Source organism: Saccoglossus kowalevskii, chromosome 2 (genome assembly GCF_978046115.1).
Source record: "Saccoglossus kowalevskii chromosome 2, keSacKowa6.1, whole genome shotgun sequence".
NCBI lineage: Eukaryota > Metazoa > Hemichordata > Enteropneusta > Harrimaniidae > Saccoglossus > Saccoglossus kowalevskii.
Window position 1 is genome coordinate 39,174,563 of NC_140642.1, and position 17,080 is coordinate 39,191,642.

The window sequence follows — 17,080 nt, forward strand, 5'->3', positions numbered from 1 at the left end:
GCACAAGATTGATCAACAAATATGTTTGTTATTGTGTTACAATCATGATGATCCATTCCAAGAATTTATTTTCACATCACATAAGGTGATGGTAAGATTTTAGGGGGTTGAATCTGAAGCTAGTTTCTCAAAACTTTTCGTTTTCAGTGAAGTTCATAAGGATTTATAAAGATCGAGAGAATACCTTTGTTGCCCTGAGAGTAAGAATGATTTCCTAACATAAATTTAAAAAGGGAAAGAATACAAACAACCACCTATAGAGGGCTCCTTTATTATGGAGCGAATGCTAAAGAGGGATCAAGAATGATGACAATGCAGAATACATAAATATGATTTATGCAACAAATGTTCATTTTTATAGATTTTGTAAAAATTATACATAAGGAAGAAAGCATGAATTGAAAATATTTAAAACCTTTTTTTGAATTTGTGATTTAAATATACTCATGCATGAAATAGCATCAACCTATTTAGCTAAAATTGCAACACAGACTTTTTGTAGAATTATGTGAAGGCAAGATTTACTATATTCATTATCCCGTGTTATTGTGATACAGAAACAGTGCCACAACTACAAGCACAAATAATGGAACCTACATTGTATATGGTTGATGGGTAGTTGAGACCCTGGTGCATTGTGACAGCCAACACATTGGTGTAAGTTGAGACCCTGGTGCATTGTGACAGCCAACACATTGGTGTAAGTTGTGACCCTGGTGCATTGTGACAGCCAACACATTGGTGTAAGTTGTGACCCTGGTGCATTGTGACAGCCAACACATTGGTGTAAGTTGTGACCCTGGTGCATTGTGACAGCCAACACATTGGTGTAAGTTGTGACCCTGGTGCATTGTGACAGCCAACACATTGGTGTAAGTTGAGACCCTGGTACATTGTGACAGCCAACACATTGGTGTAAGTTGAGACCCTGGTACATTGTGACAGCCAACACATTGGTGTAAGTTGTGACCCTGGTGCATTGTGACAGCCAACACATTGGTGTAAGTTGAGACCCTGGTGCATTGTGACAGCCAACACATTGGTGTAAGTTGAGACCCTGGTGCATTGTGACAGCCAACACATTGGTGTAAGTTGTGACCCTGGTGCATTGTGACAGCCAACACATTGGTGTAAGTTGTGACCCTGGTGCATTGTGACAGCCAACACATTGGTGTAAGTTGAGACCCTGGTACATTGTGACAGCCAACACATTGGTGTAAGTTGTGACCCTGGTGCATTGTGACAGCCAACACATTGGTGTAAGTTGAGACCCTGGTGCATTGTGACAGCCAACACATTGGTGTAAGTTGTGACCCTGGTGCATTGTGACAGCCAACACATTGGTGTAAGTTGTGACCCTGGTACATCTTACCTACAATCATTCATTGTTAGGACTAACTAGCACTGTTTTGAGAAGTCAGTGAGAAAACAGATTCATTTTTAATTAAAACTGCATGGTTTATTATGTGATAAGTAAGAGCATTTTGTAATTCTACAATTCAAAAAAAAAGTCTTTGTGAAAAAAATAACTGTTGAACACACTGTAAAAAGACACACCCTACTGCATGGCAACTCTTCTCAATTGCAATTAATCTTAATACTTAAGACATGATGAGTGACCACCATACACATATTTTGTATTTTGAAGATACTAACTGCTTAGTTTATTGAGTTTCTTTAAAGGTTTCATGGTAATAAAAAATATGAACACACTTTCTTGTATACCATTGCTAGTCCTACCCGAGGACAGAGTCCACCTTCCTCAGAATGAAGGGCACTATTTTCACTATCACCAAATACTCACGAGTCTGACCACTGTTTTCTAACAATTACCATAGTACAATCATTATACCAACTGCTTGTTTACATTATTGCCAAATTTTGATTGATATTTTTTTTAAATAAAACAATTCCACATTGACACAGGAAGATGGCACTGGTTGACTATTCAATTTTGGTTAAGTACATTTGTTAGCGCCCATGATTCATCTAATAGCAATTATAATATATTTAATAGTAAACATGACAATTCCATACTGAAAATAATTACAACAAAATAAACATAATCTTTGAATATGTCAGTTGCTTACAAGCATTGCATTGTTAATTAGGCACACTAATTAATTTATTTATTTATATTGTGAAACTCGTCTATATATATATGGAAGATGGATATACGTAAAAAAAAAAAATGTTCTGGCCTCTCCAAAATGTTCATTAACTGCCTAAATGTTGGCAATGAGACAGCTATACGCACCAGGTAATTAAGTAGAACATCACCCCTGTAATGAATTGGGTTTTAATCTCTTCAAAAATAGCATCAAATATTTGTCTCCACCAGTCTACATAATAAGTAGCTTAAGCTGACAAGTAACAGTTAATATGGACATTGTCAAAACCGTATTCTAACCCAGTGTCCCACATATGAAGGCCTCAGCCAGTGAATATCCAGGTAATGCACTATAATATGAAAATATGAGGAAAAAACAAATGGCCAAGAACTTGTGTAAAATAGGTACAAAAAAATTGTTTATTTTTTTTTATTTTTATCTCCTAAATATCCTTCAGAAAATGAAGTGGTGGAGATATTTCACCATCGTACATGTCCAGTTGGGATTTTCATTGGCTAATCCCACAAACCAAGAGTCGATGCAAAGCTAATTACAAAATTGTGTCTGATTGGCTACCCAAACCTAAAATCTAATAGTCAGACCAATCAGAGAGCAGCTTCTTTATTGACAGGTTTATTCGACCTATCAAATTCTGCCTTGTAGATATGCAAGTCTAACCTCACATTAATAAGTATCTACACACCACAAAAATAATGCTATTGGTCCTGTAATCTCATACTAAAACCTACTAAACACCAAACCTTGCAATAATTCATAAGACTCTGTCTATATATATATTAACCATTATTTTGCAAAATTTTTCTGGTTTAAATGGAATAGATAAAAAATAGGGTTTGATTAAACAACGCTAGCGCTCATCGATGTGCAAAATTATGCAATCGCAAATTTTATGGAATGGCAAACTATCATTCTTTTTGTAAATCAGAGTCGTATTTCTTTTATCACTATATCCTGGGTATATATGTATATGTATATATAGAGTAATTTTGCATGTAAAACCAGTACATTGATGCAGTAAGGCATGATGACTTCTATCTTGAACTTGACTCTCTTATTGCTGTAAATAATGAAAAAAAAACAGTGAGAACATTGACAAACTATGCATTCTAGCAATAATGATTACTGGTATGCTGGAGTACGGAAAGATACATGACCCTGATTATTTGCTCCATAGTAACGCATGGTGTTACATAAATGACAGGTGCAACTATTGTGCAACTCAATCACATTTTATTGCATGCATTTCTATTTGATATATGCATCTTATAGAGCAAATACTGTTCTTGTATCTAACTTAACGATGATGGATCAATCGATCAATCGATACATAACATTGACAACAAAGATAGATAGTTGATCTTATCATTAATAATCATTAAAGAATATACAACCAGACAAAAACAGCTTCAAAACATTTTTCTGAAAGCCTGGAAAAAAAATATGTTTACATTTGAAGCATGTTTACCTTCAATTATTTCTAATTTAGCTTGTTGTATTTCTTTTCTCATTTCGGTCAGGATATCTTGTTTAAGTCTCTCTAAATCAGAGTCCTGTAAACCGTTTTGTATTACTGACATTGATCCGCCTCGTGCCCTGTAATAAAGTTATTGTCATACGTATTAACAATGAACATCAATACTTTGGTGAAAGCACCAACAACAACAGTTTTAGGGTCTCTAGTTGTTAGTCTATAACGTAGGTGACAGTTACTACGTTCACGTTACGGGATCTCGGCACGTGCCGAAATTTTTAATCCGTTGTGTTTGCAGAGGGATTACAGCAGTTGCGTTCACGTTATTCAGGGCCCAATTAGGACTGAGTCGGCTCGTGCTGAAATCACGCCTTAATTCGTCGATCTGTTGGCCCAAACATGGAAAATGAAACGCATATGATAATAATAATAATTATTATAGTAAAATTATATCCATTTATTACTATGGTGTTTATTACGAGCCATCGTGTACATGAACGGCAAAGAAGATTCAAACACAATTATTTTTTTCATGTCAATTTAGCATTGCAAGAAAATAGCGGTTGCAGCAGCACATAAATAAGCGTTGCTGACGACGGTTTGCATTCATTTCATTCATTCCTACAGCATCCGATCATATACTAGTATATCTGAATTTCCTATCATCGTCATTTCATACTAGTATAAATCAGCTTATGTTTTCTTAGATTTACCACCGAGGGCGTGATTTCGGCTCGTGCCGAGCGTTCAGGCAGCAAATCACGGCACGTGCCGAGTTTCGGGTTCTTTTCAGTACGTGCCGACTCGGTCCCGACCGTTCACACACAAGTTTCGGCACGTGCCGACTCGGTCCAGAGTCTCGGCACGTGCCGAGATCTCTAACGTGAACACCACTACTATTAATTGTATACACAAAGCATGGTTGTGTATGTACATGCTATCAATGACTGCTATTCAAAGACTGTATCCTGAACGAGTTCAAACTCCACAATGTATTCCAAACATATGCCTATCATTGAATCAAAATAACCTATATAGCGAAAATTAAGTATTTTACTGTTTAGTGGTCAATAAAATCATTTTCTATCAATCAAATTTATAGTAACTGCTTTTATTGACCCATTGCTCCTTCTCGGCATTTCTAATTTATTTTCACTGAATCACGGAAATCAGTGGAAAATACATTCCAAGTGAAAGTAAAATATTTTACAGTACATACCTTCGTATCATTTTTGGTGATCCACTCGATGGAACATTTGTCGTACCATTAGTGGTTGGTTGGCTTGGTGATGATGCAGTAAACTTGTTGGCAGCTACTTTGTTTTCCTTCTCCCAAGGTTTACGAACATCTGAAGTAAAGCAAACAAATTGTACAAGTGTTAATATGACTAATTGGATTTGGGAAAACTGTTGAATTGAAAACTATGTTAAAGTAGGAAATTTGGACTAAAGAAGACAACATGTCGCAGTAATTGTACCTGAAGTTGCTGTAGATGAGGCTGAAGCAACTGACGCAGCTTTATTTAACACTGGTGATGATCTACCGCTTCCACTTGGACTTGCCTAGAAATAAAAAAATTGTATACACATGTATTTATCACTCACAGAGATGCAATATGGACACATTGTTGAAGAACAATTTGGACAGAGATTTATCATAAATTAAAATATTCCTACTGCACACACTGAGTGGTAGGGACCAAATTCCTAACCCCAATTTACAACTACAATAATTTGCAATAAGTGTATGTGCATATTAGAGAATTCATTGTTTCATATAAATATTTCTCTATGTTAAGTCCCTGGTAAATCATGATTTAATTTATTCATCGACATGAAGCAATACACACCAGTGCCAAACATTTTAGAGAGCTTTAGGAATTTTACAACCCAGGAAAAAGTTTTACAATTTTGTATCATTGAAATTGTTATTCAGTTTGTCTAATTATGAACATGTTCAAATTTCTTTTAAACCTATGAACACCAAAGTAAATTTTTATTAACTTTTATAAAATAAACTTGCATAAAAATGAATCAAGAATTGTAGCCAATTAGAAATTATGTTCATTTAATCCAAAATAACGAAGTAATTACAGAAAAATACATAACAATGTTGTACCCAAATTCTGGCATAAAAAAATAATGGTATTCAAATGCTTAATATGAATACTATTAAATTTATATTTCTGTGAGCATTTACTGCTAATACCCTTCTGATTCTATCATATGCATTACAATCCATATCATGTACTTACAGCTGAAGATGCATCGGCTTGTGCCCGCCTCCTTGCTAACATGGCTTGCATTTCACCCAACATACCCCCCATACCTCCCATACCAGCTAATGGGGGTGCTACGTTAGACACAGATCCCCTCCCTTCTCGCTCATTCTCTGTTTTTTCGGTGACAGCGGGGCTTGGCTCTGCAGGCTAAAAAAATAAAATATGTTTGTTAAGAATGACAACTTATGTACATAATTACTGTACATATGTACATAATTCTGTAGTCATCTACTCTATGCCATGTGCCATGTTCACCTCTTTAGACTCTTGTGTGTGAAGCATACAACTAGAGACTTTGCTGTTACCCTATCTATGAGTGTAAATGCATCTGTGTTATGGTACTCAATAACTATTTATCAAATTTTAATGAAACTTACATATATGGATAATGTCCAACTATAATTGCTAATAATTACCGGTATCCAATTTTTAGCATTTCCACAGATATACAATGCAATTTATTTCTTGTCTTACAAAGCATCTACAGATTTTTATCAATAATATTCCGTACTGTGGATCACATTGTGTGCATCTCAAAAAACAATTCTATATTAGTCAAAAGATTTCTTATTTGATTGACAAATTCTAAATTCTAAGTAATTTAATTTTAAACATTTATATACATTTCACGCATTCAGTCTCAGTCTAAATTATTCATTTTTTAAGCTCTGATTGCTACTCTGTTTCAACTGAATCTTGCATCTACCACATAAATATTTGTTTTAACTCTTGTTACAAAATTAATAATTCCCTCACCTTGGCCGTTTTCTTAAGACTCACTCCAGCTAATGCACCAGCGAAACCAGAAGCATTTCCGCCACTCGATGACGACCCCAAGTTTGGTGGTGGAGGTGGCGGGGGAGGAGGTGGTATTCCTCCTGTAGGGGCTGGTGGTGCAGGAGGGGCTGGTGGTGCTGCGACAACAGTCTGTGAGGGCATCGGTGGTGCTGGAGGGATGGCTGGAGACTGAGACACTACAGTAGAAGATGTGTGCACTGTCATTCCTCCTGTAATACCTGAAATTGTTGAAGATAAAGAAGAAAAATAAAATAACTATATTCTTACTTTGATTTACAGAACAAATCAAGAGAGTATTTTCAAAATATTTTGATATTTAAATGTGAACCACAAATGCATATTAAAGTGGAAGTCTACTCATCATTTTTGAGGAAGTTGGTCATAATTCGCATGACAATGTGAAGCTCGTGTCTCATGGCACCATGAAATTCCATTCTTTCGTGTGTTACAGTGACGCATATAGAGATGTTTTTTTCAAAAATCGCTATTTTTAACAAACAATTGCATTTTTTGACACTTTTTAAAACCCATATTTTTGAAATTATTTAGGAAAACAATAACCCTATCATTCACAATATATTATTTTTTCAGCCTATTACACCAGGCTACAATTTGAGATATGGCATAATATCTCTGCCATAGGAACCCATGGTAAAAGCACTATACTTCTGCCAAAATGGCCACTATCCACTAAAATACAACCACCATTTTCTTGAAAATTAAGCTGGTTACCCCAACTTTTTTTCAGTCAATAATCGTATATTTCCCAGAAGTACAATTTCTTTAAAAAATAGGTAAATTCTGGGTACTTGAATTCATGAGTAGGCTTCATGATTCCTATAGCAAAGTATATAGCAAATATGATTTCAAAAAAATTGCCCACTGTACAGAAAATATCAAATTATTACTGCTGAAATATTAGGTACAAGCGGGCACAGATGATACATGTACCGGTAAGAGCAAATGACTATGTATAATCACTGTTAGAGGGCGCTATCAGAAAATTTTAATAAAGAAGAAGAGGTCTGGGAAGAAGGTTGAATGCCATAGCTGAGACCCAACCCATATTTTTATTCTTTTTCAGGACTCTGACACATATACATGTACATAAATAATTTCCACAGTATATTTTGCTCATAAAGATTAGTACAATTTAAATCATAATCTCTATTTGATTTTTAAGATATTAAAATATTATTAACACATATACATCTTTTTATAGCTTTATAAATTAATGAGAGATAACTAGCCCCAAATAACACTGTGGTCGATGTGTTCGGTGACAGGAATCTATTTGCATACGCTATAGTACTTTTTAGTTCGAATGTTAGCAAAGGAAAGTGTTCAATAATTTTGAATGCGATATTGTTGTGACGTAGTTTACCCCAAAACAAAGGAAAGTGTGTAGTAGATACTTTTGGAACGAATACAGATATGGCGTATCACGAAATGATTAATAATGATTGTTTTTGGTGCTAGGTGTAAAGTAATATATGTTACAGAAGCTCAGAGAAATTGATATACATGTACAAGAAATCAATCAAGACAGCAGAGCCTTAGTGATGTTATTTTTGTGAAAGATATGTTCCATTGCACGGCTCAGAACATAAAGTCTGGATTCTTAACAACACTGCATAAGGTCACGGAGGTAACAAAAACAAACAGTTTGCTAAAATATTATCTTTTAATGTAGCTACACAGCTACAAAACTCAAGCACACAATTTGTACTTTCATGGACAAAAATTACCAATATATTTTAACACCCTGTGCACTTCAAGAAACAAATTACAAATATGAAAAGTGTTTTCCTTAATCTGTCTGCCAAATGTGATAAAATCCTTATTGACAGCAGTTTAATCCATCTTAAAAGCATTTAATACTCACAGTCCCAATATACTTTAATTTCAATTAATATATATATATATATATATATATATATATATATATATATATACTGTGGAATACTTTCTTTTCGCTGTAATTAATTTTTGCTGAAAAGGCTTTTTGGGCGTTTTGTATGGAATTTATTTTCACTGATTTTTGATGAGTTTAATGTGAAATATAGGAAAAAAAATATATTCACTGGATTTTATTTTCACAGAATCATCCCTTCAGCGAAAATAAATTCCAAGTGAAAATAAAGTATTCTACAGTAATTTTGAAACCGCAAAATTTTGTTAAATTGAAAAACTATATTACATAGAAAGTGCAGAAAAAGCTTACAATATTAGATAGATTAGGAAACTAGTTTTGAAAGGTCATAGGTTGAGCAGTAATGTTACAAGGTAGATGAATTGCTTACTTGAATCAGAAGGACGTCTTGGTTGTGGAACTGGGGTCTCGTATCTCGGTCTTGTTTCAGCTGGTTGCATTTCATGTCTAGGGAGAAAAAGAATAATATACAAAGATTGATAATGAGCTGCTGAAAACCAGTGTTTGCTGTCCACAAACCAAGGAACTATTACAGTAAATTCACTCTGATTTCAGAAGCAGAATAGACAAAAACCAGCACCACTCAGTGTGAATAAAACCCCGAATGATTTTAATGAGTAGCTAGAAAAGCAGGAAAGTTCACAGCGCTGCGGAGAGCTCCGGATACATTGTCACAAATACAGAGGAGATGGCACTATGCAGACAATTTTCTTTTAAACTTTTTTTATCTCAGATTTCATTTTAAATTTATCTCAAATTTTTAAGATCCAACTACATGTAAAATCCAGAATGATTTTTTCATGTAGTACCCGGTAGTCTTGGATTTAGTTTAGTACTGGAATCAGCATTGAAAGGGGGAACTACCAGTAACTTGGAACCTGTCACCAGTTTAGTTTAATTTGGCTAATTAGTTTAATTTATTTGTTCATCATGCATACATATGTGGAAAAAAAACCCATAAATTTTACAAAACAATACAGTACAGTTATGGTCATACCAAAAGCTAACAAAAGTCACATAGCAACTTATTCCCAGGGGGGTCCTCAAAAGTGACATACTTTACAACAGCCAGCCAGCAAACGTATATTATTGATATGCATATACTGTTAGTTACACATTGCAAATTACATAACCAATACAGAAAAACTAATTAAAAAAATCTGCATACATATTAAAATTGTAATTTATTTAATTTTACCTTGTTCAGCAAGTAATTTTTTCAAGCTTTTTTAAAATGAGTTTTTTAAATGTGTAATAATTCCATTCAGATATTCAAATTTTCGATCCACAAAAATTAGTAGCACTAGCTGCTGTGTGGCAGGCATGATTATTTCAAAATTCATTGAAATCCGTTTTGAAATATTCAGGGCTTTTTTCATTCTTAATATTGAATGCATGATTTAATCGTAATTGTGTGTAACTGTATTTTGACATGCAACATATTGAGTTTGTCATGCTCTACTAGGCCCATGTGAGATCTAGGAGAGAGATTCAAAGTGAATTGTACAATTTTATTTTGACTTGTCTGTAATTTATATCTTGTATGTTGTGGTATAAACTGAAACCATGCAGAGTATGTGTAAACAAAATGTGGTTCAATAAGAGCTGAACGTAATGTCTTGCACATTTTTGTATTAAGAAAAGAACCTTGCTGTACAGAAAATGTCGCTTATCGTTTATTTGTCCTAGGATTTTTTTTCAACCACCTCTTCCCCTGGAAACAATTGTACCGGTATGCCCAATTAGAAGGAATTTCACCATATATGTTAAACGAACATGTATACGTCTCACAAGATGTACAATTTTGAAAGATATCGGTCCAGGCTTGTTTAAGATATAGGTTGAATGCACCAACAGATATGAAATCAAACTGCAATTGAGTCGTAGAGGGTGGTCTGACATGATTGTGACAGTTGTGTCGTGACACATTGTGGAGGGTGGTGTGCGACAAGGTTATATTGGCAGCATTGATAATATATGGATTACGCAAAGTCTGTGCACTATTTAATCAAATACTGCTATTATTGGGTGTCAAAACAGCAATCTTATTATATTTAATTTTCATGATTTGATGTTTTAATTTCATTTTTGAGGAAAACATTTGTGCATAAGCTGTTGTGACTGCAATGCCCTAAGAACCCCAATGAAATTTACACTATGTACAAACTAGTGAAATTCAGTAACTAATGAGAAATCATGGTTTATTGTTCCTACCAAGATAAAATATGAAACAAGCTTCAAAATTTAATGAATATTACTGCTGTATGTTGGTCACCGAGATGCAAATTTTTGTCTACGATAAGTGGTTTATAATAGTGGTATCAAAAGTGAACACAATCAGCAACTTATGATCTGCAGAATTATTTTAAATAAAAACAAGCAGCCTGTCAGCTGAGATAGCTCCGCTGTTAGCAATGCACATTTCAATTAAAGAACAGAAGATATCATTAGAAAATGAACAATATGTATAGTATCAAAGCAATCAGACTTGTTTTCAACAAGAAGTCGAAAATATCACTTTTCACCAAACATTACAAAAATCTTCACCAAAATTAGAGAATTGAAGATATCATTACAAAATGAACAAATCTGAGAGAGGTCCACAGGTAGTACATATATGCATAATATCAAAGCATTCAGGCTTGTAGTTTTCAAGAAGTCGAAAGAGTAAAACATTGACATGGACGCTGATGGACAATCACTCATATGATGAGCTCCACTCGACAGTCAGAGCAAAGCTAAAAATAATTTCTTCTCATATTATTTTTTATCAGAAATATGTGTATTTAAACAAGATTACTTTTCAATTGATTCTCTCCCCATGACATTATTTACGAAGTGAAAGATGAGAAAACCACTTAGTTGGTGAGAAATCTATTAAAACCTAGCAATGAAAAATTAATGTTACCCAATCACTCAAACCAGTCTGAAGCAACTGTACAGCTTATATGTCTGTGGTATTATATAACTTAGAAATTTGTATGGTTTCGATCAAGTTTCTTATCCACATTATGTGTTTTGTATCTGCTCAGAACTGAAGTTTCATTTATGTTACAAAACAATTATAGTATCTGGCAAAGAGAGTGGAGTAACTGCCTGCTGTAGGATTAGTTAGACAACTTTAAACTTCAAATTATTAGAACCGTCTTTATATGTTAACCTTTCCACCAGACTTTCTCGTCTACATTTTTCTGCACTTTTTCTTATATTCTTCTATATTTCTGGAAATTTTCAGCTTTTACTAAAAAAAATTGGCTATTTTTGTCCCAATCCTGTGAAAGGAAGTGCAGACTATAAAGGACACTATTTTGTGGATTTGTGATGAAAAGAGAGAACTGGTGGTGAAAAGTTTAATCACACTAACGAATACATTTCATGGAATAGACAATTCACATGGTTCAACCAAATTCTACTGAAAACTTTTTTTTCCCTGTGAACTCATTATTTCTATAGAAAACAGGATTTTAATAAAACTAGTTTTTCTATACTTACCGCATAGCATCATCTTCAAGTACTGGTCCATTCTGATGTGATGACACGGATGAGATCACTGTATGACTGGTTGGCTGTATAGTTGGACTGGAAACTGTAGTGGCAGCAGGCTTGGAAGCTGAAGTACAATACAAAAAAAATGTTATAAAATAAAATATTAAAAACACCAAGTTTACTAATTTGGTCAAGAAATATTGTGAAATTACTGCATATTTTCCTTCTTCTAAAGTTTGACACGTTCAAGGGTTTTGGTCACCCTGATGTACAATTCTTATACAATTCTGTATCATGTAAAACACATTGTTTCATTACACAAAATATTATTAACTAGTAATTTATTTTTATTAACCAGTAATTTATTATTATTAACCAGTAATTTATTATTATTAACTTAATGTAAAATACTTTATTTTCACTTGAAAATAATTTTTGCTATTTTCGCTGAAGGAAAGATTCAGTGAAAATTCAAGACATGAATGTCAGTCCCCATCATTTAATTATAAAATACTCATGTTAAAATAACACATAGAACATCTGCAAACAATTGAATTAATATGTACTCCATATGGGTACAACTCATCATAAAGTGATTTCCCTTAATCTAGTATTGTACTGATAACTGAAAACTTACATTGACCCATGTCCAAGTGCAACCAAACTATGTCTCATACATGTATACATGCTCAAGAAACTGCATTCATAAATCTGAGTAAACCTTGATGTCCTTCCAATAACAACTTGACTTCTTTGTTAATTCAGGTCTTTGTATATTAGGAGGACCTGGGTTTGTTTCAGTAACACAACTATATTTCCCATCAAAATGTAGCCCTGACTCCCCTCTACAAAGATTTGTGATGGTACGACCCATTTATTCACTGCCTATACAACTGAAGCTGGCCAAGATTTATAAACAACAATTTGAATGAAAACTGACAGAGCACATACAAGATACCGCATAAAAAAACAAAACAAGATGCCTGCCAGTTGACCATCTTTGATCCAATTGCGAAATAAAACGTCATGGACATGTATCCTAACATGTATAATCTATGTACCAAGTTTGAATGACAACTGACAAAGCATGTCCAAAATACAACATTTTCAAAAACAAGATGGCTGCCAGTCGGCCATTTTGAATCAAATTGCTAAACCACTGCATGTGCATACACATGTATGTCCCACATAAGGTACTAGGCACATGCAAAGAATGAACGGAATCGGTCCACAGGATTCTGAAATATAACTCTGGACAGACTGACGCACGGACAGACAGATGGACGGACAAGACAGATGGACGGACAGACTCAGGAACTCACAGACGGTCGGGACATGTATCCTAACATGTATGATCTATGTACTAAATTTGAATGAAAACTGACAAAGCATGTTCAAAATACGACATTTTCAAAAAACAAGATGGCTGCCAGTCGGCCATCTTTGATCCAATTGTGAAATAAATCGTCATGGACATGTATCCTAACATGTATAATCTATGTACCAAGTTTGAATGAAAACTGACAAAGCATGTCCAAAAGACAACATTTTCAAAAAACAAGATGGCTGCCAGTCGACCATTTTGAATCGAATTGCTAAACCACTGCATGTGCATATGTCCCACATAAGGTACTAGGCACATGCAAAGAATGAACGGAATCAGTGCACAGGATTCTGAAATATAACTCTGGACAGACTGACGCACGCACGAACGGATGGACAGACAGATGGACGGACAGACTCAGGAACTCACAGATGGTCGGGGACATGTATCCTAACATGTATGATCTATGTACTAAATTTGAATGAAAACTGACAAAGCATGTTCAAAATACGACATTTTCAAAAAACAAGATGGCTGCCAGTCGGCCATCTTTGACCCAATTGTGAAATAAATCGTCATAAACATGTATCCTAACATGTATGATCTATGTACTAAATTTGAATGAAAACTGACAAAGCATGTTCAAAATACGACATTTTCAAAAAACAAGATGGCTGCCAGTCAGCCATCTTTGACCCAATTGTGAAATAAATCGTCATAAACATGTATCCTAACATATATAATCTATGTAACAAGTTTGAATGAAAACAGACAAAGCATGTTCAAAATACAACATTTTCAAAAAACAAGATGGCTGCCAGTCGGCCATCTTTGACCCAATTGTGAAATAAATCGTCATAAACATGTATCCTAACATATATAATCTATGTAACAAGTTTGAATGAAAACTGACAAAGCATGTTCAAAATACAACATTTTCAAAAAACAAGATGGCTGCCAGTCGGCCATCTTTGATCCAATTGTGAAATAAATCACCATGGACATGTATCCTAACATGTATAATCTATGTACCAAGTTTGAATGAAAACTGACAAAGCATGTCCAAAATACAACATTTTCAAAAAACAAGATGGCTGCCAGTTGGCCATTTTGAATCGAATCGCTAAACCACTGAATGTGCATTTTTCCCACATAAAGTACTAGGCACATGCAAAGAATGAATGAATCTGTCCAAGGGATTCTGAGATATGACTCCGGACGAACGCATGAACGCACGGGTGGACGCACGGGCGGACGAACGGAGACCGAATTATAAGTCCCCGTTTTCGGACTTCGTCCGAACGGGGACTAATAACTGTGAAGTGTTTTCACTGATCTTCAACTTTGTCGCCTGGTATTTCACTGATGGCTCTTTATAATGGAATGCAATTTTTACAGTTTGAAGATATACAACATTTCTGACCACTTTTTTCAAGATTTCAGCATTAATTTTTCATAAAACCCAACAAAAACCAGACTGTGGTCCATTTCTGTCACTGAATCAGATCAAGGTCATGAGATCACTGAAAACCCTAGCATTACCATCTAACCTAATTATTTATTCTGAGCATGCTCGGTTGTTCTTTCAGTGTTGTTGGGAGAGGTAGCTTTTGATGAAAATGAAACAAAAAAGACCCACTTAGGATATTCAGATCTGGAAAAAAAAATTATGTTCATATTCAACAGAGACTTGGTCATCAACCTGCAAAGTTTCATCGATATCTGCTGCAAAATTTCTGAGAAAATGTTAGAGACTTCATAGATGGAAACTGGAAATAAGAAACTATATTCCCCTTTTGAGGCTGTGCCTAAAAAAGGGACTAATAATCCAGTGAATATACGTTTTATCCTATATTCAACTTTTCAAAAATCAGTGAAAATAAATTCCATACAAAAGACACAAAAAGACTTTTCAGCGAAAATTAATTCCAGCTAAAATAAAGTATTTTACAGTATATTGAAACACATCAATAACACGCTATTTTAACCTCGAGAAAAATTAACATTGATGACAAAAGACATTTCATTGTTGTACTTATATTTCGTCAATTTTTATTCCAGGGAAAGCTATTCACACAGATACAGCTAATGCTTACAACAGTCCTAATATTTTAAATAAAAAAACTTTTCAGCAATGTCACTGTCAAGTTTTTTCTAATTAAATGATTGCTTTCATCACAGTGGATGGAGTATATACCAGCGAGTGTAAACAGAGAAAACAATCTAAATACCTCATACAAGTATTATTGCACATGCTGATATGAATATACATAGATGATATTGGATACAAGAAAATGAATGTGCAGGAATGTACAAATATGCTAGTTGTTGCCAAGCATGGGTTAACTGTGAAGTCAACCCAAGGCAGATCAATCAGTGTAACTTTAATGGGTTACCACAAATCTACATTGAGGAATGTTGTATTAATGATAAATTATTATTGTGATGAATACAGTCATTGCTATATCTCCTGCTAAATATATAACTTTCATTATACTCTCTATGAAACTATTTTTACCTTTTAACCTTTTCACCACCAATTCATACTTTTCATCACAAATTTAAAAAATAGTCCCGTTTATATTCTCCACTTTCCTTCACAAGATTGGGACAGAAATGTTGGGTAAAAACTGAAAATTGACTAGTGAATGTACTTTTAACAACTTTGGCTTAATTTAAAAGGATGTTTTAAATTTGTAATTCTGCAGTTAATTTATCCTTACTCATTCACAATTTTGATTTAATGGTGCATATAAACTGATCAGTGGATGGTACATCACAGATCAGCAAAGTAGGAATCCAACTTAAAAGTTATTTCCAAGGGAATGCAAACAAGGTTTATGAAGACAACATGACAGTTGATGTGTGAGTGTACACACTGCATTGTTTCTCACTATTTCACCACAGACAGTATGTTACTCCTCAGTGGTCAATACCGATACTATGACTGTGCTATCTCTGCGCATACTACAGATGCATATTCTTCGAAAAATGTGTACAAGTCTATGATTTCCGTCCCAACACTGTAACCGAAATTCAAATTTTGCACTACTGAGCATGTTACTGCACATATATGCAATGCATTATGGGAGATAACCTCTCATTTGAAATTATGGAAAAACTATTATCATCTGATGAACTTCCTACATTATATGTCAATTTTTTGAAATGTTTTCACAATATTAGGTTTCATGGCAATAATATTATAAGACTTATGCATCCCATGTCACTGAGCAACTTTTTAAAAAATAATCTCACCATGGAAACAGTGTAAAAACGACAGTGTTTACCATTTTCCAATCAAATTTTATATCAAGAAAAAAAGTCTGGTAACCCCAATTTTTTTTTTATTTCATTTTTGGTATCCTGATGGCATGAACCCATAATATTAAAGTATGATGAACAAGATAAATAATCCTCAATTCGACCTGAACCTCCTTAAAAACTGACTATAATGCAAGACTTGCCTGACAGCTGCATGTTCACAAATGATAATTTGAAAAGCATTTCCTCTTGCAACTACCTTTAGGGCATATATGGAGAAATGTGGTGAAAAAAAAACTGTATATTAAACTCATCTTTCTTATTTTTCAGCTAGATTACCCAGGATGTGCATGCTACTGTTTTCCTCAATCAAATTTTTGAAAGTTCTTT

At 34.3% G+C, this 17,080-nt stretch overlaps 1 protein-coding gene across 1 annotated transcript in view; it reads right to left on the reverse strand.

The window, feature by feature from the left end:
* Nucleotides 1-1,437: 1,437 nt before the first annotated feature.
* LOC100376569 (uncharacterized) overlaps nt 1,438-17,080 on the reverse strand; it is a 43,956-nt gene continuing 28,313 nt past the window's right edge. The window contains exons 4-11 of the mRNA XM_002734153.4: nt 12,109-12,226; nt 8,987-9,063; nt 6,642-6,901; nt 5,859-6,032; nt 5,082-5,166; nt 4,823-4,952; nt 3,598-3,725; nt 1,438-3,189 (exon numbers count right to left, since the gene is read on the reverse strand). Coding sequence (XP_002734199.1) covers nt 3,164-3,189; nt 3,598-3,725; nt 4,823-4,952; nt 5,082-5,166; nt 5,859-6,032; nt 6,642-6,901; nt 8,987-9,063; nt 12,109-12,226 — 998 coding nt within the window. The 3' untranslated portion in view covers nt 1,438-3,163. The remainder of the gene's footprint in view (nt 3,190-3,597; nt 3,726-4,822; nt 4,953-5,081; nt 5,167-5,858; nt 6,033-6,641; nt 6,902-8,986; nt 9,064-12,108; nt 12,227-17,080) is intronic.